The following is a 22,922-nucleotide window of genomic DNA, read 5'->3' on the forward strand; positions in this document are numbered from 1 at the left end:
ACTCCTCAAAACAGCCTTGATTAAATACACTGCCAAAACTTACTAGTGTTACTCTTAAGCAGTTAAGTTAATTACCAATACTTTAATTACCAATATTTTAAATCCTTAACGTTGCAGGAATAACTGATGACAAGCTAACTACATTACACTTATACAAGTTGTGAGCTCATACTTTGAGTGAACAATTTTTGTCCAATGTTGAGTCATGCTGACTGGAAAATAAAAGAGTTTTTGTTACATACTTAGCTACATACGATAAATTTAGCGAGTTACATTTCAATACGGGCCGTTTAGAGTATATAACAAAACATTCCAGTCGTCACAATCACTTTCAAATTCAGATTACTGCTATGCACACAAAAAAGCCTAAATGTTTTCGCGTCGAACACACACCTGTGTTTGCCATGCAATGCCAGCACCTAACTTAAATGGCTAACTATTGCACCTATTTGGAATACGTTTGTGACATCTGGTTGCTGATAAACTCGCTGAATTTGGTCATAAATACAAACCGTACATTTTAAATGCTAAATAATGATATTATAAAGGGCTTCTTATCAAGGTCAAATAGTACATTTGTACATTTTATAGACTCCCACTCATGTATTTCGTAACGAGAACTACTTAGCCTTCTGATGCAATCGTAGGCGGAGGGATACAACATGATAGTATTCTGGTCGACACAATTCGCCGGGTTGCTTGGAGACGAGCGGGGAGAGAGGTGAAAATAACAGCTTTGGGTTAGAAACTGGCCTCCTCGGGATGTCATTTTGGCTCAAGCGGAAGACTAGGAGAGAGAGTGGTAATGCGTCCTTGGTTGAGCCGGAATGTCGTCAGATTCGTGCAATGGCGTGTGAAACCATGGAATAGGGAGAAGTGGTATCGTGCGTAGCCGGTTGGCGTACATTGTACGTGACGCTTACTGCGGCGGATTCCGGAGCTCGAGCTCGGATCGGCAGCGGGAGAGAAGTAACCGCTCCTCCTGCTCTTTCTCCTATTTTACTACGTTGAGTAACGGCAGGTAAGGGAAACATTTGGTTTTTGCTATGTGTGGTACTGTGGTTATTGGTTTTATTATTGAGTTATATTCTGTTGTATTGCTATGCAAGGTAAAAATCCTAAAGCGGGAATTCGTTGCGCATGTATTTAAAAAAAACGTATCGGGTCCCGACTGGGTCAGCAAGCCGCTCCTCCTCCTATTCTCGGTTCACAACAACTAATTTTTCGGAATGGGCCCTCTTGGTTGTGCTTTGCTCAGTGTTCCATGATCTGAAATATTTGTTTACCCACAATTTGTAGTGTAACGTCGTTGCACAATTGCTTTAACTTTGACCAGAGCGATTTGGGCCAACGTTACAATGGCGTAAAATGGGAACCCTGTTCTGTAATTCCACCATCGCGGCAGTCAACGGTCACCTGCCCACACGCTAAACTGCGTCAGACTGAATACAGTGACAATGACATTCGCCGATAATGTTGGCTAGTTAGCTTTAGCAACCTTACAAACGTTGTTCTGACAAAATTCGGCGTTAGCTATCTAACTAACTAACTAGCTAGCTAGTAACGAGATTAGTCATTGGTTCCACAGTCGTCAGGTTATAGCCTGCTGCCTTAGCTAACAGCAAATAGCTAGCTAACTGACGTTCGGTGCCTGTAGTCGGTGTTCAGACTGAGGGTTATGTTAGGTAGCTTGCAAGTTATTTGCTGTATAGCCACTCGGTAAGCGTGATAGTTTGTAGTTTAGGTGAAGTTGGCTATGTATGTGGTCGATATTTCGCCAAGATGGGTTTTACGGAATATCGATATACTGTCGTGTTTGTCCATTCTGAGCAAGCGGTTACGATAACGTTAGCTTGTCAGCTAATTCATGAGAACACTTTCGCGAGCTAGTTTTCCATTTCGATTGCTGTCTTGGTGAGCAGTGTATTTTCAAACGCATCTAGCTAACGTTTGCTAAGTTTGGTAAGTTAATGTTAGCTTGTGAAGATTGCATGTTTATTCCCCAAATGTCTTACGTTTTATCATTGATGTTTGCTTGTCTCTGTAGCTTATTTTATTCATTTGACCAATTAAATTTGTAACGCAACGGTAGATTAATTTAGCCTGCTACGATGTTTAACCAACGTTAGCTTACTAGTGCATGCTTATGTAGCACTAACATTAGCTAATATCAGACAACCCAGAGGCCGGGTAACGCACGACAGCAATAGATTTTCAAAGAGTCGGATGGTATTATTCGTATTCGTTTGATTTTTGCTGGGTAGAGTGTTTTCTGACGGTTTGTAGATGGCTAGCTAACATTAACTAACGCTAGCTCGTAGGTAACAGATATGTCAGTAGCCATTCTTCCGGCTCGCAGGGGCAACGCTTTCGATCTTTTAAAGTTTGTTTTTAGTTTAAAGTGGTGAAATGACTGTACAGATTTTGACATTACGAGTGCTTGTATTTTTTAGGCATTTTGGCACCGTGCGTGCAAAGCTCCTTAGCTTGCCCTTTTGATGCCTTTTAAGGATAACCCATGACGTGACTGTGTTGCTGAGTGACACACAGGGCATCCAATCAAAACGGTGGAGCTAGCTACCATTTGCTTTTCGCATTTTTTGCTAATCCAGTGTCAGGCGAGAGATTTTATGCTGCAAGATAAGGTTGATGTGACAGCGCTTTTGCCATGCCTGTCAAATACAGCAAACGTAATTGTGATGAAAATTTAAATCACTATATCATTGGCTTACTAGCTATACGCTGCAACCCGCCCTGCTCGTCAATATAGTACTGCACGATGTTAAACCATGTTGCTGGATTAGTACATACAGGTGAAAAGTTGGACGTAATAAACTGCCGGTCTCCATCCCGATTTGTAGGTGTGTTATGCCCATTAGACAATTATTTATTACGTTTCATATCGTATTTGTACCAAACACACGCGTTACCTGATGGTAACTCATGGACATTGTAGCATCGATTATGTTCATTTTGAGCTAGTTAATTAACTCAATCCCCAAGGAAAACAGATTTTCTGTATGGTATGCTAACCTTACTTGGCAGGGATGGGCCGTTATGTGGAAACTATAAAGTGTGTATAATTAAGCTATATTGTGGCTGAAGGGGAAATCTTGGGCAAATCAGTAGTTTGGGTCTTAATGTTTGAGTTTTGACTGTAGTTGACTATTTACTTTCTTTTTTCAAAGCTAACTTTATGATTAATTATTATGACTGCTTTAACTCATACTATCAGTAGTGTAGTATTGTCTGTTACACATTCATTTGTGGATAGAATTTGAGTTTGTGACTAAATATAAGCAAAATACTTATTCAGACATGCACTAGTTGTAGTGCACATCAAGAATATGTATGTATGTGCAAGGGTGGTAAAGAACATGAGGCATTAATTGCATGTCACATGAGCAATAATCAGTACAGAGCCCCCAGCTTTATGGAAAGAATTGTGTCAGTTTGAAATCTAATCTAAAACACCTATAATGAAACTTATGTCATTCCAAAGTTAATGTAGGGCCTAACAATAATCTAGAGATTGTATTTTCCAGGACTTTGGACATCTCATCCGAAGGGCCATGTTGGCTTTGAATTTTTATATCTGGGTACTTGCTTGATGGTTTTTTTTTTGTTACTTTCCTGTTGGTAGGCATCTTTTCTCCCCTTGTGAGGAGTTAATATTTCATTCCCACCTGTCACCTTGTCTTGTGTATTTTAGGGAACTGTGCCCTACAAAGTTTCACTGCAGGAACTCTTAGGGACAGTAAGAGCTGATTAGTCCCAGGGCTTGTGTGAACTGATCACGGAATTGTAGATGGCTTTGCATGGGGAGGTGTTACTTAAGGCCAGATAATTGTGCACTCTGTCAGTGATTGTATTCTTGTGTAAATTCTGTAATTCTGTTAAAGCTTATACCCAATGGGTAAGCCTTATTGAAGGTTGGAACATGATCTGCATTTTGCTCTAATTCTCTTAGGACGCGTTAATGGCATGCTTTCCTAGGCCAGAAATGCTCTGTCATTCACAAAAATCTTACCAAGCAGAGGGAAATGCATGGTGAACCATGATGCTCTTAGAGGTATTGGAGGTTTATTCTTTGTTCTTTACTGTGGAAGTTTATTCATGTCTTAATGTAAGTGTTACCCGTTTAACTAATCAAATTAGTGAGGGACAGTTTGTAATGCATTGATTTCTAAAATGTCAATATGGTTGCAGGGTTTTTTCTTGGTTAAAATGCAGCTTAGGTGGTGACATGGTGTAAAATTAACTTTTTTATGCACTAGCCACTGTGTCTGGTAGATTCTCAACTTCTACCAGCCACTCACCTTTTTTACCAGCCATTTAAAAAAAATCAATATTAATATGATCAAAATGAAACTTAAGCCACACTTTATAGGCTATACTTCATGTATTTATTTAAGTATGTTGACAATGACAATGTTGTTGACTCTCGCTGTGACGTCTTATACACGCCGGGCTGTCGTTCTGTGCTCTGTGCTTTATGCTTCCGACACGCCGCTCATAAGCAGGGTGAGTAAAAACAAAATACAAGTTTTGCCCTGGTTAGGCTGTAGGGTTAGTCCGCCATTTAAAAGCTATTTGGTGAACTAACTTTGTTATTTTAGTTTGTTGTCTTCGTGTGACCACGGATGAAGACGTTTGTGCTCAGGTTCACCATCCGCACTGTGGCATACAGTCTATTAGACTGTGTATCGCGTTGACGGGCATTGTGATTAAAATCCTCCCGTAAAGTCACACGTGCAGGCGAAGCTTAGATAGTTAAGGGGCAGCTCGTTTTTGGCTTATTCGCCTTACATAGTGTTAGTGGATGGCTACTTCCTGGTCAGGTGAAAGGACAGGCGGAACCGGCCAATGAGGAGGCGAGTTCGACGAGTCTCATGACTGTGACACGAGATGGGTTGCCAGGTTACTGCCATGTAAATAACACGATAACACAGTACAGACCACAAGTTTGGGCATCCGCCACTGTGGCGTGTGAGCCTCACAAATTTACCAGCCTTTACCATTAACAAGTGCTTGAAGTTTAAAGAAACCAGTGGGCAACCTGCTTTTTGCCTTTAATTTAAGAGAACGTTATTTGAACTAGAGCATGCTCAAATTATCGCATTGCTAAAATAAAACATGGTTACAACTTACCGCTTGTATGTTTTAATTTCTTTTAAAGTTTGTTTTGGTACGGTATGTTGTTTGGGTACACTTCGATGAGTGCCTACTGTCACTGAAGTTACCTGAAGGGGGAGGAGCGCCAGGCATGAACACTTGACTGGGGCCGTCAAACATGTGATAGCAAAGACTGACAAAGACCAGAATTTTGATGAGAATTGTAGCACATTCCAGAATCTGTGTACATTGTTGCACTTTGTGTCTCCCAGCATTTGGCAATATGCTATTGTTAAAATGTGTAGACCTTTACAAATGACGCTGTTGGCTATGTCAACGTTGACAGTTAACATCCAGAACTGCCGAAAAATAACGTAAAGTGCTGAAAATGGACGAAATCACAGAAATGGCAAAGAATTTGTGGCACCTGCGACGTCTGTCACATATGCTTGGCTTCACCGGTATATCCCCATCACATCATGAAATCCCTGTCTTTATTATTTAAAAGTATTTTTTTCATCATCATACTATAATATTGGGAGGGTTATTTAGTCTGTTTTGTAATATCGGGAGGGTTGTAACCTCACCCCTAGAAATTATTACACTCTTGAATTATTGCAAAATTCTGGTATTTGCATAAAATTTCCACAGTCTGGAACCATTTCCCATTCATTCCATTGTAAAGAGATCACATATTTGCATAAACCATTATCACATATTTTGGATATTTTCATGGAATTATCTCCAATTACATCACATAATGTTATACTAATAAAAGCAGATGCCTCATACATAAACTGGCAATTGCCCTATAAAGAGACAAACCTGCCAAAATTTATGAAGGTTGGCAATTCCTGATGATTATTCTGCATTGTTTTTCTGAACTATATCTAGGTGGGTTTCCAAAAGGAAACATTTGGTAACCAAACGATATTATTATTGGTTCACTGATCGATTGGGTGTAGATCGGAACCAGCTGGTTTTCCCTCCATAACCGTTTATTTTTATTTTGGCCGATCTGTATTTTGGTTTTATGATGTAAGAAATGTGAGCAGGGTCCATGTTCAAGTTGCATTGGAATGCTGCTGCTATATCTTTCCTGAAATGTCAGCTGTCTGGAAACAATCCTATTGGTTCCGATAGTATTTTGCATAACTGCTTCATTGTTGTGACGTCACTTTTTTTTTTTTTTTTTTTTTTTTTGTCTATGCCAGTAGACTAGCTTCACCATGGCATTTATGGGCATATCAAGATAGGCTACAGGTTTAATGTACCTTCAAACAAGTCCAGTTCATCTAAACCTGTTATTGGGAAATGAAAATGAATGTGAATGTTGAAATTTATTTGTTGAAAAATAATTCCGTCTGAACTTGAATTGAGCGTAAGCTACACTATGTGCACACAAATTTCTTTTAGCTCTTTGTCTGTGTATTCTGTGCCAGTGCAACTTAAGGGGTTAAACAATAAATTAAATTTGGAAAACTAAGTTTGGATCATTAAGGATACATACACATAACAAAAAACCTACGTTAACTACGCCATTAGCTTTATGCACAACTTACAATGCAGGCTATCTGAAAGGATAACACCAGAATGGATAACACCGGTACCTGAATGGTGCCTTATGCTCTCTTTAAAACAAAAGCAAACAATCTCAGTGAAAAACATATTATTTATAGCAAAGGTAAAGAATTTGAACAGTTTGGTTTATTTAATTATTGTTTAAATTATACTTCATACTTATAATTTATTTCATTTTGCTTTTACCACTTTGATGGAGTTTAATGTTGGCTAGCTTGCTAAGGATACCTGCCGTCACTGACGGAGTCGACAGAGCGAGTGCAACATTTGCCTGTGAATGCTTGTGGCACGGAAATGAAGCACCAACATTTGCATTGTGAGTCAGTCTGTTAGGTACCGGGCGTATGGCAAAAACGGTGCCATAGTGGTACCAGGTTTCAGTACCCAACCCTTTTCTTCACCGGACTGAAATTGCAGGGGCAACAGCAACAGTGTCCCACTGTTTTCTGCTTTAGACAATGGTTGTAGTTCTTGAAAATTTTAAGCATTGTAATTTTTTTTATTTTATTGGTGATAAAGTAGTAAAGGGTGTGTGAGGCTTAATAGGTTATTTGAAAATGAAAATTGAGTTAAGTCATGTCAAAAAAGTCAAAATACGGAATTGCAAAAAGATTCCTGGATCATCATTATACCAAGGCACTCATGGTTTCACAGTACACGCCTTTCACATGCATTTAGTGCCACCTGTTCATGTAACATTTTTCAATATCAAAACTCCCTTTGAAGGTGAATACTTCAAAATGCATTTTATTTTAGTTAGCCTTATCTTGTCTTAACCAGCTGTGCAATACATGAAACAGCCCTCAGCTGAATGTTCATGCTAATATCAAATGTTTCAGATCATCATTAGGTAATTCACAAAAGGTCTGTTTTGATGTCCTGTTTTTGGAAATGTTGTTGCATAACCATCCAGTTGGGTTTCTAAAATCAAAATGCCCTGAGCATTTATCTCATAGTCATGTCTTAAAACTGCCGAAAAGTATTGCATGCATATTACATGGACCAAGTTACATGGTCAAAAATGTATTTCCTCATGGTGTCATGATCACAGCATTTTTTGAAAACCATTTATGGTGTGCATGTATTAGTGTGTGCTCTAAGGCGATAGCAGTTTGGAGAAGTGATTAGGCTCTTTCCTCTTTTTCAGGTTGTGCCGGTGGAGTGAGTCGTGGTCAAACATGAACCTCCTTGATTGAGGCACAAACACGGTTTAGTGTTTTGCCTTGCAGCCTGTAGTTATCCTCAGCAGAGCCATGCCTGAAGAGTAAAGTCCATCCTTGCTTAGAGCAATAAGTAATAAACGAAACGAAACGCTTCTCCATGATTCTCCATGTAGTCCCCTCTCTGCGCATCCTGCTGGAGTGAAACCACATCCAGATAGGTTTGCCCTGTCACGTCAACTTGTCCACAAAAATGCCAGTCCACCATAGCATGCCCAACACCTAGAGTCCCATGCGTCCAGTCAGCGCGGAGTCGGACGGTCCTGCTCCTGAAAGCTACTTGAGCCCCCTCCTCCCAGGCCCCCTTCCCGCCTCTGAGATGTCTCTCCTCCACTCGCTGGGCCCCGTGCAGAGCTGGCTTGGGCAGGAGCTGGAGAAGTGTGGGATCGATGCCATGATCTACACCCGCTACGTGCTTAGCCTGCTCCTGCACGACAGCTACGACTACGACCTGCAGGACCAGGTACGGCATGTGCGCCGCTTTCTTAAGCGTACGGTTTGGGCTGTGGAGATTTATGCACCAGTTCAGACAATGGTTGTACACCCGGCACATTCAGAATAATGTAGTTTGGTTGATTTGCTGAAGATCAGCACGTCACGCTGCAAACTCTGCATGTTTCGGGTAGCCAGATAGAGGGTCTTTCTCCCTGTAGGAAAGGTTGTTGGTGTGGAGCAGAAGGAAAGCAGTCCGTGTAGCAATAAAGCAAATCTTCTGCAGCAACGGAGATTGTACTGCAGTGAATCAGGTGTACTAAATCCTGAATAACGAAAGCACAATCCAGCTGCAACAGTACTACTGCTCCAGTGATCAGTGACTCTCTTACTACTTTAGCTGCAAACAAAGATTTGCTGATATACTGAGGTGTGTGTTAAAGATCTGATTCTGGACCTCCTTAAGTAGTAGTAGTATCTTTTTGCCATTTAAGGAAGTGCAGTATAGAGGTTTTTTTTGTTGTTGTATGATTTATGTATTACTTCATTGTGAATCCTCATCTGAATGTTTGGACATCACTCGTGCATCTCATAGTACTACGTACAAAGCAAGATCACATCATTTTGTGATTGTCTTTTTTCCTCAATTTTGTATGTCCTAGGAAAATGACATCTTCTTGGGTTGGGAGAAGGGTGCTGGTAAGAAATGGGGAAAGAGCAAGAAGAAAGTGGGGACGGATCTGAGTGTGGAGGAAATGAAGAAACAAGCTGCCGTGCAATGCCTGCGTTCAGCATCTGATGAAGTAAGGGCTGCACCACAGAAGAGTACCGACACATCCCTTATCTGTTTTGTCTGGTCTGCTTGTGATGTATGGCTTTTCTCTTCAATTTTTCACCTTTTTTTTCCCCTTTAAAGAGGGTGCGTGCATTAAAATAATCAAACTATAAAGCTATTTTTTGGCGAGGTCCCAAATATGAATGAGAGTGAATTGGAAACCAGTCAACTGGGAGGAACGGCGATGCCGTTAACGGTCAGCTGGGACAGGTGATGTTGCTAGTGTTCACGCTATGCAAATACAATGGAGTAAGCTCCACAAAATTGCTTGTGTTATATCAAAGTGAAATATCCCGCTAAGGTGCATTGTTGAAAGTGTAGCAAGTCTGTACATAAAGCAGCATGTAAGTGGTGTAGTAGAAAAGAGGAAAGCCCTATATCCAAGCTTTTTACTATGCTCTCCGACCTTCCTCATAATTAAGGCTGGATGTTCATCACAGAAGTGATGTGTGTAACGGATTCCATTATTGCCGTTTTTCTTTTTTTTTTGGCTGTTCTGTGCCTTTCTCCATTTTTTTTGCCATTTGAACACCCAGCCTCAATCGTAATGTCATCATGATAATGCTAGTGACAGCTAAGGGTGAGATGATGATTTAAGAGTGAGATGATGGTGTGCAAGTATGTCACCATTTTATCAACGGAGTACAAGGTAAAAATCTTTCAGCCACGTTGCGTTTTGTAGTAAAGGTCCATTAATGTTGTGGAGTAAAGCTTTATGTATGCTAGTGGTCCTTCTCTGAGATGGGTACATTTTGTCTCTACGACGGTCTGGGGGGAAAAAAGGCACGCTGAATGAAAACTCCAAACTGCTGGCATACTTTTAGTCCTTGGTTTTGTTCTGTCCCTCATGTGGTGAGAATTGCCCTGGTTTATGGAAACTGGTTGGCAGCCCCTTGACTCAGGATGCATACATATTTGCAGTGTTGTCTAATGGGTAAGGAGATGGTCTCGTAACCTAAAGGTCCCAAGTTTGATTCCCGGGTGGACACTGCCGTTGTGCCCTTGAGCAAGGCACTTAACCTGCATTGCTTCAGTATACATCCAGCTGTATAAATGGATGCACTGTAAATGCTGTGCAAGTCGCTCTGGATAATGTAATGACAACATGGGTGCATTACATTATCAGCACAAATGATTGAAGGCTGCAGTACGTGTAAGTGAGCGGCTTCTCTTTTCTCAGACCAAGCTGAAAATGGTGACATAGCAGTAACTGGTGCTTCTCTGTGAGACTTTGTAGTTTGAGTTAGAATGAACCCATTGGAAGAATTTATATATATATATATATATATATATATATAACTTATATATATAAGTTGTCATTGGATGGCAATAGCATATTTTTGTATATTACTGCTGATCAAGAAATAATTGGCAAGCAATAAAAGGCAATGAGCATGAATGGTAATTTCCAACATGAATGCAAATTTCCCTTTCTTTGTGCATTTAATTGCTTACACATTCTAATTGAATTTGTTTATTCAAATAGATTAAATTATAAATGCTATGAAAGTGACCAGACAAGCATAACAGATCTTATTATGCTTTGCCTTGTTTTGATCTGGTTGTAGGTCTTTAGATTGTTGAGCAGCAATTAATTGGTTGGCTACACATTGAAGTCACGGGTCCAATTTCCCTTCAAAATATTTTTCAAACAAATGCCATTTCATTCAAAAAAATCTACATTATTAATCCATTTAATAAAATATGCTGAAAATGATTTAGCTGCAACTGTGTTAATTGTGGGATCATAAAAAAAAGTCTCCCCGATTTGAACCTCTACTGCTTTGGTCACATATTTGATGACTAAGCACACGAGGGGATAAAGCATGCATAAGTTGTCTTTCACCTTGAGCGCCCTGCTTTGAATGAAGAATAGTTGATTGATCTGGAGCAGTGGCAGTGAGAAAAGGTAAGCTGGAAAGGGTTGCTTGTAACTGGATCAGGTTTTTCCTCGCAAAAGGTTCAGAAGCCCAGTAGCTATAATGAGTGCATAGCAGGTGAGGATGTGAAGGGGGATTTCTTGAATGGAATGTACCCGTTTGATTAAAGAAGTGAAGGTGGCTTGGAGAATTTCAGGGAAGCGCTCAAGGTTGTACAGCTTGGAGCTGTGAGCGATTGTAGTACTGGTCTCTAAACTAGTTTCCGCTCTCCTTTGAGGTCTATTTATGACCAGTGCAAGCTGCCCGGCATTGCAGGGCTGAGAAGTGTGCTGCTTGTCAGCTGACTAGTATTAGCACAATGACGCAAGAGGAAACACAGAGGCTGGGGAAAACTTCTCCTTTTATTGGGCTGGATGGTAAGAAAAGGCGTTTGCGGGGAGTGTATATGCGAGTCTCTGTCTTTCCATGTGTGTATTTAGAATTTGGGCCTAAACTTTGAAGTTAGTTGAGAATTTCAACCGTCAAGCTGAACGTGTTCACATTTTCAATGCCGTGGACCGGCTTACAGACGGTACTTTTCCTCTTGTTTTTAAATAGGCCAGGTCATAACAAGCCGTGTTTACAAAGGACTTTATCAATGTATGAGGTATATTCCCAAATTAACTATGACATGACACAAATTAACGATAAAATTTCATTTTTTAAAAGGGTCGACGGTATAATGCTTAGTCATTTTCTTGTGCTGCGTTTGTCTCTCAGATCTAAAATTAACACAGCCACAGCATTCTCTGCTGCTGGAAGTAGACATGGATTTTGACATGCGCTATCTTCCCTGCCACACGGTCAACTGGTGTTAGTGTTCTGATTGTGTTCATTTGGCTTAGTGTTGTAAAGAATTTGGGTGTTTGACAGTGTTTGGTCTTAACTTTTCCTGAATTATTTCACCTGTTACACTGTGTAAAGCTAGGATATTGTTTTGCAAAATAATTTTGAATATTAGTGTACTCTGTACATCATGTGTTGAAGTATGCTGAGAAATCTATTAGGCCACTTTTGTGATCACGCTTGAATCTAAGATCCTTCTTCAAATTGATGATCATTACTTATTCTTTTTAAATATGCTTTATGTTCCCAATGTAATTCAGTGTTTTTTCATTTCTTTTCCCTGTCTCAGAACTCTGGAATTGAAAGTTTGGTCGAGGAGCTTTGCTCCAAACTCAAAGATATCCAGAACAAACAGAAAGGTTTGCAGTTTTTTGTTTCTCTGATTTGTCCAGTCACATTTAGAATAATTCAATTAATTGAATGTTTAGCTCTTGGCATTAAAGCCATGTACAAACCAGCACCAGGGTGTGCTTTTCTGATGTGCACAACTGCTTTTGACAAGAGCCCTTCTTCAACTGTCATTTCTCCCTGGCGCACTTGATTACTTGTCCCAGGCAAGCAGTTGCATTCAGTTGCATTGAGTTGTGAACAGCATAATGAAAATGAGAAATGTAAATGTGAATTCATCATGATTTTATGTTCTCTTTCAGAAGAAAAGCAAGCTAATAAGAAATCTGATGGCTCTCAGTCTCCAGATCTTGCTGAATCCCCGTCTTCAAAAGACCAGGTGGAAATGTACGTGATTTTGCAATTCTGCAGAGGCAGTTGTTTGTTCTGAATTTTATTGAAACACAATAATATTGCTACTAATGCATGAAGGGAATTTAAAATTGTATGTCCTGATTGAAGTGGAATTGCCATACCTTTCTGAGTGCTAAGTTTAATTGTCAGTGTCAAAGATGTGCAGGTAAGCATGTTCTCTCTTCTTTTTTATTTTAGGTACTATGAAGCCTTTCCACCTTTGTCTGAGAAACCTGTTTGTCTTCAAGAGATAATGACGGTGTGGAACAAGGCCAAAGCGTGCACATACTCCAGTTCATCATCCTCCGCAGCCCCTCAGACGAGCACCGACACCTCATCACCGAAAGACTGCAACAGCGAGGGCGAAGCCGCCAAGGACAAGATGGCCGAGGCGTGCGGCACCGTCAACGAGAAGACCCAGCAGCGACGCAGCAAAAAGGAAAAGGAAAACCGATTCTACAACAGCGCAGCAGAGGAAAAAGCCGTCCCCAGCAAGAGGCAGACGAGGCACAGGTCCGAAGGGAAGTTCCGCCCACGCTCCTGGTCCTCCGGTTCCAGCGAAGGGGGCTCCAGCTCCAGCGGGAACCAGGGCGAATCGAAGACATCTGCCAAGTCGGCCAGGATCAGGCACAAATCGAGGGAGGCCAGCAGAAGCAAAAGGGGGCGCAGCGGGCAGGTGAAGTTGGCTCTGAAGGCCATCGACAAAGAGGAGCGCAGGAACGCGGGTGGAAGCAGCAGCAGTACCGGTGGCCCCACAAAACAGATGCAGCTCTACAAAAAGGGGAAGAGGCCATTGAAAGAGATCCGAAAAGATCCCTGTGGAGAAGCGAGAGAACCTGGTTACGAGGTGAGAAACAGAAAGGAATACATGGAGGAGCCCCTGTGGTACACGGAGCCCATCACAGAATATTTTGTACCTTTTAGCAGAAGGAGCAAACTTGAGACGAAGTACCGCAACAGGCTCGATTCTCCTGACGGCTCGTCCGCGTCAGCCGATGTAGAAAAGCTGTCTGAAAGGATGCAAGGAATTTGCATCGCCAACTCGGATTTCCAGAGAGCATACCTCGCGGCCGGCACTTTCGTCGATGGGCACTTTGTGGAAATGCCTGGAGAAGTCGACGAGGCGGCTGAACTAAACGGGACCTCAAGCTGCCCTCCACCAGAGGATGGTAGAGATTTAGATGATGAGCATCTGTCTGAATTCACTCACTTCTATGAAGTTGATATTTATCAATCCATATTGGATCCTAGTGCCTCAGACTCGGTACAAGAGAGTCGGATCTTAAGCATGATTCGACAAAAGAGCAAAGAGCAAAGAGACTTTGAGGCAGAATGTTGTTTAGTGTTAGATGGCCTTGAGCTGCAAGGGGAAAGTGCAATAAGGGCGGATTCACAAAGATCCTTCGGAGCTGATGGATTCTTCATGCAAGATCTGGAAAACATAGCTCAAGTTTGGGAATGTTATTCATCTTCTAGTTCTGAAGATATAGATGGAGAAAGCTTTGCTGGGGACTCCCCCATCCGGCTCTCCCCTGCATTGGACAACACAGTATTCAATGCAAGCATGTTGCCCATTAATCCAGAGGAGTGTCTCCCTGAAGCCAATGAAGCAGCAGGTTTGAATTCTTCTTGCTTCTCACTTTTTGAGGTGCAGTACGATAGCCCCACTCTTCCTTTTCCCTGCGACTCACTCACCGTCGGTCATGACAACACTGATTCTAGTAGCTGTGTAGATCCACTTGGAAACAAACAGTCTCGTTTGCTAATATGGACCAAAAATAGTGCCTTTGATGAAACTGAACACTGTTCTAACCTTTCAACGCGAACATGTAGTCCATGGTCACATTCGGAAGAAACGCGTTCAGATAACGAGCAAATTAATGTGCAGCCAGAAGAGTCTGCTCAATTCTGCAAAGATGAGATTACTTGTATTATCCCACCCATCTCCACTAGATACTTGGAGAATGAACTCTTAGATTTTTTACAAGAGGACAACGGCCGTCCGCATGATGACAGGAGCGTAGGCACAGCTTCCAGTCAAACCTTCAAAAAGAAATCGAAATTAGAGTCCATTTGTGGAATACCATTAGAACAAGAGGAGGAGAGCAAACTGTACAGCGCTGGCATCTTCACAGACAACACAAGCCAACAGAGTGACAACTACAGCTCAGGGATAATTAAGGACATTTGGACAGCTATTGGAGACAGAGATTCTGTACTAACACTAGGAGGGGAGAGGCCAGACGAGGGGATTTTCCCAGATGACACGAGTAACTATCCCTGCTGTTGCTTAGACGTGGAGGCAAAAGCAGGACCTGTTCAGGGGCCTCAGAAAAAGGCGATACAGCGATTAGAGTACCACCTGTGGGAGGGCCAGAAGGAGGAACACGGCCTGGCCAAAAAGGAGCTCTCCAAGGTGGATGGTGGGGATTACATGACGCCGTCCAAGCCTTGGGACATTAACCCAGAGAAGGATAATACGTTCATCCTGGGTGGGGTGTACGGAGAGCTTAAGACATTCAGCAGCGATGGGGACAGCGACTGGGCTGTGGTGCCTCCGGGCGACGCGCGAGGCAGCCTGCTGCAGTGCGCCGCAGCCTCGGACGTGGTCACCATAGCCGGCACTGATGTGTTCATGAACACTGGCAGCTGCTTCGCTCCCGGTCACAAGCCTCTGTGGAGGCCCCTGGTCTCCTTCGGGCAGTGCGATCAAGCCATGAAAGGAGGTGGAGAGGGATTAAATAAGGGATTTTCTTTCATCTTCCATGAAGATTTACTAGGAACCTGTGGTGGCTTCCGTGGTGAGGAACCGGGGCTTGATTACCCATTTTCGTCATTTGACTTGAACAATCCGTTCTCTCAAGTCCTTCACGTGGAGTGCTCCTTTGAGCCTGAGGACATAGCCTCGTTCAGCCCGGGGTTCAAACCTAAGTCGATTTTGTGTTCAGATTCAGAGAGTGAAACTTTCCACCCGAGGATATATGGTATCAACAGGACCCAGTACAGGGCCATCCGCATTTCACCTAGGACTCATTTTCGACCGATCTCTGCCTCGGAGCTGTCCCCTGGCGGAGGGAGTGAGTCGGACGTGGAGTCCGAGAAAGAGGAGATGAGTCTTCCTGTCCTCGCCCAGGACGTGTTTGATGACCCTCAGGCTGATCTCAAACCGCTGGAGGAAGACGCAGAGTGCGAGGGCCCCTATTATGGGAAGTCCGAACTGGAGTCTGGGAAGTTTTTACCCAGATTAAAGAAGTCTGGCATGGAAAAGAGTGCCCAGACTTCCTTGGATTCGCAAGAGGGCTCCAGTGCCCTCTTGCCAATAGCTGAGCAAGAGGTTTGCTTTGACTGCGAGATGGAGGCTTCGATGGTGAGCGGCGGAATGGAAGAGTCCGCTAGAAAGATGGAAGAGATGGAAACTTGCAGAGAAAAAGAGGCACGCAAATGTTCAGCAGTTGGTCATAATCCCAAAAATGGGAAAACGTGTGACCTTGTTGGAGATATGCAGGAGGTAAGAACTGAATATTGATGTTGTTTACCTACGAATGTTCCTGCTTTTAAAAAGATAAAGATGTCTCGTTAGCATGCCAAAGGAAGGCCTATTGCTATTTGCTGTGATTATTACAGTCAAATACTTTAATAAAACTGGTTTACTTACATTGTGCAGGTCACTGTGAGCATCCTCAATGTTTGAAAGGAAGTTCTACAATTTAAGGCTTAGACAGTTTCCCCGTTTGTGCCTGGAAGTCCGTGATTGTATGTTTTCGTTTCTAATCACGATTTGTCATTATAATTCATAATTTGTAATTGTAATTATAATTAATATTATGCTGTCAGTTAAATTTATATTATGCTGTCCATTAAATTACGTTAATTTTATTCTTCCTTTACTTTTCATATCCATTAAAGAATGTGGTATGAAAAACATTCAAACACCAATTGGTTCTACTCACCTATGAGGTATTTAAAATGGATATTGCTGGTTTCCAAACCAAAGGAGATCATGATTTCACACCATTGTTCTGAATGTTTCTGAAAGGCATTGTAAATTCTCTTTGCATTATGATTGGTTCTTGTCGGCAACAAGAATGCAGCAAAGTGGTTTATTCACATTGTCTGGCTAGTTTAGTAGTCTGTTCTTGTATTGCCGATTTGAAAGCCTGCTTCTTTTGAGACTGTGTTTTAGTGGACTGGGTTCATGTATTTATCCAATAAAGCCACGAAGGGAGCAGTCATCCTCTCTTTCAGAAAATATGCCAGACGACATCAAATGTATTTTTCAGTGTTTTCAAATATACCCTCTTTTCCCATGGATAATTACCTTTATTCGTGGGCCTAGCACGGCTGAAGCATCGACACCCAATTTTTGTTGCTTTTATTACTATATTTTACGTCTTTTTTTTTCCAGAAAATTGTTCATTGCTTCCTTACCCATCACTGATTAAAAAAATATTTTTAAAACTTAAATGCAGCATTGTGCAACTATAAAGTATATTGGCCGCACCCTTAGAGCAGATGTGGTCTCAAGGTGGCACTGTAACAGTTCTTTTAAGTGCAAAATTTTGTCATTTCTCAAAAATCGCTTGAACTTAAGTCTTATTTTGCAGCGTAGGTGGTACTGACATTCAACTTCGTATGCACCTTCTTTGTTACCAGTCCCTAAATAAATTATTTTAAAGGGAATAATTAAACATAAAATGGTTGAGTGGCAGCCAAGCAAATTACAGCATTCATTTCTCCAATATCGGCACTTTATAGTAGCTGAGAATAAGCGAATGTATTTTCAGTCTTTGTTCAGAAATCCTGAAGGGCATGAGGGAAATAAGGGCACTCTCGGGGTGAGGACAGTGTATGTGTGGGGGGGTGCATGTCGTGTGCTTGGCCCCTTAATTACTTCCTGCACGGCTATATTAAGTGTATTCTATATTTGGCTAGAATCTAATAGTATTTGGTATATTTTTATAGGTCTTGTAGACTTCAAGGAGAATATAATTGAACTGCCTTATCTAGTGGTTACTTTGTTTGTGAAATTTGACAGTTCCCCTTTTCTCTTCTCTGTTCTCAGTTTCCTGTGCTCAGTTTAAGTGCACAGGCCACCACTGTCAGCCAGCAGGAAGAGTGCTGGTGGCAGAACACTCTCTGTTCACCTCTATTCCCAGGATCTCAGTGTACAGGTAAGATGCGTCATTACCAGCTGTTGGCTCAAACAGTAACATTTTTATGGGAATTGAGGAGCCCGTGCTTGAAGTTGAACTGCAGTGAGCTTTAGTGACATTTCAGCCCTCCTGATCGCAGGTGGGTTACCTATATAACTGTACAGCCGTTCGTGACAGTGACTGTTGGCATTCGTCTGCCATGGGAGTCAGTCCTGAAACTGTGTGCAGCATGATGCTGTTTGGGAATCTGGAAATATCTGCCAGCCATGTTGTCATCAGAGTGCCCAGCTTGCAGCATATGTAGTAAAACTGGTGTTCAGTTATTGTTGGGGGCTATTGGCCTAGGCTCAGAACCACAGAAGTCATTGCTCTACTAACAGCCAAACCATAGAACTGCAGGGTTTTTCCTGGCATGAAATTGGTCTTTGCTCTCCATCATTGTGATAACATTGCTGTCGCATGTAGGGTCATCCCACATTATTTGCGTTGAAACATTTCCCATTTTCCATTTTTTCCACTCTGGTGTTCACAAATTTTTCTGTGGTGCATGCCAAATATTTCCCTATGCAGGAAAAACCCTGAATCCAGGTGCAGCTGAAATGCATATGACCTACTCAAATTTTAAAGGTGTCTTGCACATCCTTGGGCCTTTTTTCTACATGCTTTTTTTAAGTTGATAGATAAAAGGAATGCATTTCCTGCTTTAAAAAACCCAGAAGGAGAATTCTGTCCCCACAATGCCCTATAGGAATTAAACTATACTATATGGCCAAAGGTATGTGGACACACTTCCAATGAAGGCAATCTTAATGCAATAACATTCTAGATGACTCTGTGCTTCCAACTTTGTGGCAGCTGTTTGGGGAAGGCCCTTTTCTGCTTTATACTCCAAGGTCTAGCATAAAGAGTTCCCAGAAGAGTGGAGGTTGCTATAGCAGCAAAGGGTGGACCAACTCTATATTAATGTCCATAATTTTGGATGATATGTTGGATGTTAGATGTCCACATACTTTTGGCAATGCGTGTTTACAGTAAATATGGGCAGTCACTCCTCATCTTACGGCAGGTGCAGTAGAATCTTCCTGTTCTTGATGTCAGGAAATCTCAGCCACATGGTTGGATGAGGGAATGCATGGAATGGAGAAATGGCTTTTTAAAAATCTGTTATAAGAAACTGGGAAGGGGATTTTGGGCCATTTTGTGCTTTGACTAAAATATTTTGTGTTTCTACATAAAACTCTTGTTTCTTTAGGGAGCAGCAACATGTGAGTCCCCCTGGTCTGGGGAGGGGGGAGCTTTGGGCCACAACGTCAGCCTTCCGGAGTTTGCTTTTCTCTTGGGACGGCTCCAGTTCTGGCCAGAGTGTCATAGCCAGGAGACCTGTGGGCTAACTGCACCAAGGACCCCCTCTCCAAAACCCGATCTCTAACCCTGCTGATTTTCACTCACTAACTTGAAGCTAGTGTTATCAACAACAAAAAAATGAAAAATTTTGAAAAACTAAACAAAAAAAAAAAAAACCTTTAATGTCTTCAGTTGATGCTATATTTGAAGGCAAATTTTTAGTTTTGTTTTAGTTAATTTCTTCAGAAATTAATCTTAATACAAAAAAAGAAAAAGTCACAGTTAGGCGTTAGGGACAATCTTTCTTTCTCCTCATCAGTTTTCCCAGTCTTTTTTGCTTTTGAACTTGGGATACTGTTCGTTTTAGTGTCCGAATGGTTGTGCATGCCTGTCTTTCTAGTCTCACTGCTTCATTTTCAGTGTAACCGCTACCATTTGCAAGACCTAACTGTGATATTGTTTAAAAACACCATCTGAAAACTCTGCTTCACATCTTTCTTCACGCCTGGCATACTGAAAATCCTTTGTGTGCCACTTCGAGATTTGGCATCCATTCCTTCAGTAGAACAGCACACTTTCTGAATGCAGGGATGAAGAAAGTGTGTTTGCAGGTTTTCACTGTGAAAAATTGGCTCTATCATGAAACCACAGGAATGCAAGGGTTCTTCTTGATATACAAAATAAGATTTTGACTGATAGATTCCTTTTTTTCTGAAGTAATAGTCATAGTAGAATGGTTTGTGAAGCAAAAAATGTAAATCTTCCAAAAAAACAAAAAATTTTAAAAAGATTTGTAGAGCAATTTATTTTGCCCAGGGGAAATAAAATGTTCTGAAAAGTACAAACTAAGCAATTGAATGCTAAAAAACGTAATGGATTAAGATATATTGGGAATAATGACCCTTTCCAGTTTTACTCCATATACACCAGGAGACTCTTGGGTTTATGTCATTTGAAAGACATGTTTTGTAACCTCCACAGTACAGAAAGATTGGTGCTATAAATACTCAAAATTCTGTAGCAGTTACAGTTTGATATTGTGGATGTGATTTTTGTAGATCCTGTAGTTTTGTTCGTCTCCATGGCAGAGTGTAAGGATCAGTTTATATATATCATATATAAGAAAGAGAAAAATATCATTGTGTGACTGCTGTAATGGTTCTCGCTTTATGTGGCTTGGTTTTCATTTAAGATACTTTTAAAATAGCAAGTCTACACTTAAACACAAAACAGTTTTTTTTTTTTTTTTTTGATATTTCAAGGAATTACAAGAAATTCAGAAAGTCTCGCAAGAATTGTTATGCAAAGAAAATCACCTAGAGACTATTTCATGTTTAAAGACTTCACACATTGTAAATGCATCCGCTTCTGACGGAAAGGTCCGCAAGTAAGCTGAAAAAATCAAAAGGCAATAACTTTTTTTTAATTTTTTTTTTTATATATATGAAGTACATTTCTGACACTACCAAAATTGCTAAATATATTCAGAGACACGTGTTGTAGTTAAAATGTAACGAAAGGGTAATTTCACCAAGGTACAGAAAATATTTATTTTGGTTTCTCTTTTGAGGTGTGTTTTGGGAACTTTTTTTCTCGGTATACAGCATCTTTGATGCTTGTGCTTATGTGCGTGTGTGTCTGCATTCGGACTAGACTGGACACTGGTCTAGCTTTAACCGTGTGTGTAACAGTGACCATGAGCCCATGATCAACTTTAATGTTTTCACCCTGACTAGCATAAATGCCATTTCCTACATAACCCTAACTCACCCACATACAGATGGATACACTACTACTACAGAAGGTTGGGTCATGATGGGACTGATATTTTTGTGGCCTGTGCCTTAGCATTATCGTCACCTTAAAAGTACAGTAGATGTTATGTGAACTTTAGGATTCCATTTTATTTTTTGTATTCTACTTTTTACCTTCCCTCCCTGATATGTCTTTCCTTGAACATCTCAACAACCAAGCATTTCCTTTTAAAGCCAAAATATTAGCAGTTTAAAATAGATTTTTTTTTCTTGGTGGATAGTATGTTAAAATACTTTAAGGCACAGGCAATTAATTTAACACCCATCAAGAAATCATTACGTTAAGATCTACTCTACAGTTCTAGTATATGTAGGCCTACATGTTCATTTTTCAGTGTCTACACCCAATCTAATGCGCTGTCACAGGCTAAAGGGTGCACCCTTCATCTCATACATTAATTTTATGAAACTCATCTTGTCTCAAGTACTAAAGGAGATTGTACATAAACTCAGAAAAAGGTGATGGTACTCTTGTCTTCCACTCCTTTGGTGATTGTTTAGTGGTGGAAATTGGTGTGATATCCACCAGTGGGAAGCTACAGGTGACTGTGAAGCTACAGGGAAGAATAGAATCTGAAATTATCGGTGTGTGTTTGTGTGTGTGTATATATATATATATATATATATATATATTAGACACACACATTTTTATATGAAGGGGAAGTAATGCTTCAGTCTGTGACTGTTCATTATTTATTAAAAGCATTATAACACTTAAAGGAATATTTTTCATTTTAGTTTTATTGACAGATTTCCTTTAGAAGTCGCAGGTGTTTCTCTTAAGCTTCCTGAAGCTAATGTACAGCACTTAAATTCAGAATAACCTTTGGAACACACCAAGCCTTGACATTGAAAGGCATTCAAGAAGGCGTTCAAAGAGACTTTTCAATGGGTTCTGAGCCATATGCAATATTGCAGAGCATGCAACAGTAAAACATTCAAGAGGATCTATTACAAGTAGTGTTCCACTCAGTTCATTTTGCATGAAACTTATTTTTTAGTGCGGAAAAAAAAAAAAAACACTTAAGGAGTGTTTCAAATAGAAGCTGCATGCTAACATCACACTCCAGCACCTTTTTGAGTTCAGTGAAAACAAAAGTTAAAAAATAAGATAAATATAAAAAACTATACAAGAGGGGTAGAGCAGTGATTGTTTTATTTCATTTTATTTTGTGGGTTTGTGTGTGTGTTTTGTGTGCATTTGCGTGCGTGCGTGTGTATGTGAGTGAGAGAGACCAAGTCACAAAGCACTTAAATTGGAGTTTGAAGGAATGTGCATTGATTTTTTTTTTTTTTTTTTCTTCCTCTTCATGGTTAGGGTTTTGTGTTAATGGACAACAGTGGAGGGGTGTGCATTAGAAACCATATTGCTGAAGCTGGCTGTTGAGTTGTGATTGCACTGTGGTCAAAAGAACATGGCATATCCAGCACTGAAACCCTGATTTCTCATTTCTCCATTTCTCAACACCTTCCCATCCTACCCCCCTGTTTCAAGTGGTTGTATTGTTCCAATTTCATGTACACCCCGAGTAAATTATTTTGTTTCATTGTGGAGTTTCTTAACGACTAATAAAGGAATAAACCAGCTCACACTGTGTCCTCATTTTTAATTCAGTGGGTACATTTTTGTCGACTTGCTAAAGTGTATTATTCCAAACAGTATGTACTATGGTGTACGGCTTTTTTGGGTTTGAGGTAATAAGTAACTTTTTTTTTTCAAGCCTACAGAGGTGACAAGTTTTAAAGATTAGCCTGAATTTTATGTTTTTATTTTATTTTATTATTACACTGACTATAAAAAGCACCTGTCTACACTAAGAATTGTTGCCTGTGACTAGGAACTATAGGTTAGGTGTCATTCTTTCAACAAGTATGATGTTCTTGTGCTAGTGAGGTTACATTTTTAAACTCGCCATGAACAG

General features: G+C 40.8%; 1 protein-coding gene across 4 annotated transcripts; it reads left to right on the plus strand.

The window, feature by feature from the left end:
* Positions 1 to 704: 704 nt before the first annotated feature.
* kiaa0232 (KIAA0232 ortholog) lies at positions 705 to 22,590 on the plus strand. 4 transcript variants are annotated; one of them, XM_035424920.1, is made up of 8 exons: positions 705 to 1,021; positions 7,844 to 8,379; positions 9,011 to 9,151; positions 12,238 to 12,307; positions 12,602 to 12,683; positions 12,888 to 16,197; positions 17,752 to 17,860; positions 19,095 to 22,590. In XM_035424920.1, the coding sequence occupies exons 2-8, from the start codon at positions 8,149 to 8,151 to the stop codon at positions 19,109 to 19,111; spliced, it is 3,960 nt and encodes a 1,319-aa protein (XP_035280811.1). In that variant the 5' UTR covers positions 705 to 1,021; positions 7,844 to 8,148; the 3' UTR covers positions 19,112 to 22,590. The 4 variants fall into 4 exon arrangements, with proteins under 4 accessions (XP_035280811.1, XP_035280812.1, XP_035280809.1 ...); XM_035424921.1 differs by lacking the exon at positions 19,095 to 22,590 and adding an exon at positions 16,596 to 16,646 and having other exon boundaries at positions 12,599 to 12,683; positions 17,752 to 17,821; XM_035424918.1 differs by having other exon boundaries at positions 706 to 1,021; positions 12,599 to 12,683.
* Positions 22,591 to 22,922: the final 332 nt, after the last annotated feature.

This window comes from Anguilla anguilla, chromosome 7 (genome assembly GCF_013347855.1).
Source record: "Anguilla anguilla isolate fAngAng1 chromosome 7, fAngAng1.pri, whole genome shotgun sequence".
Taxonomy (NCBI): domain Eukaryota; kingdom Metazoa; phylum Chordata; class Actinopteri; order Anguilliformes; family Anguillidae; genus Anguilla; species Anguilla anguilla.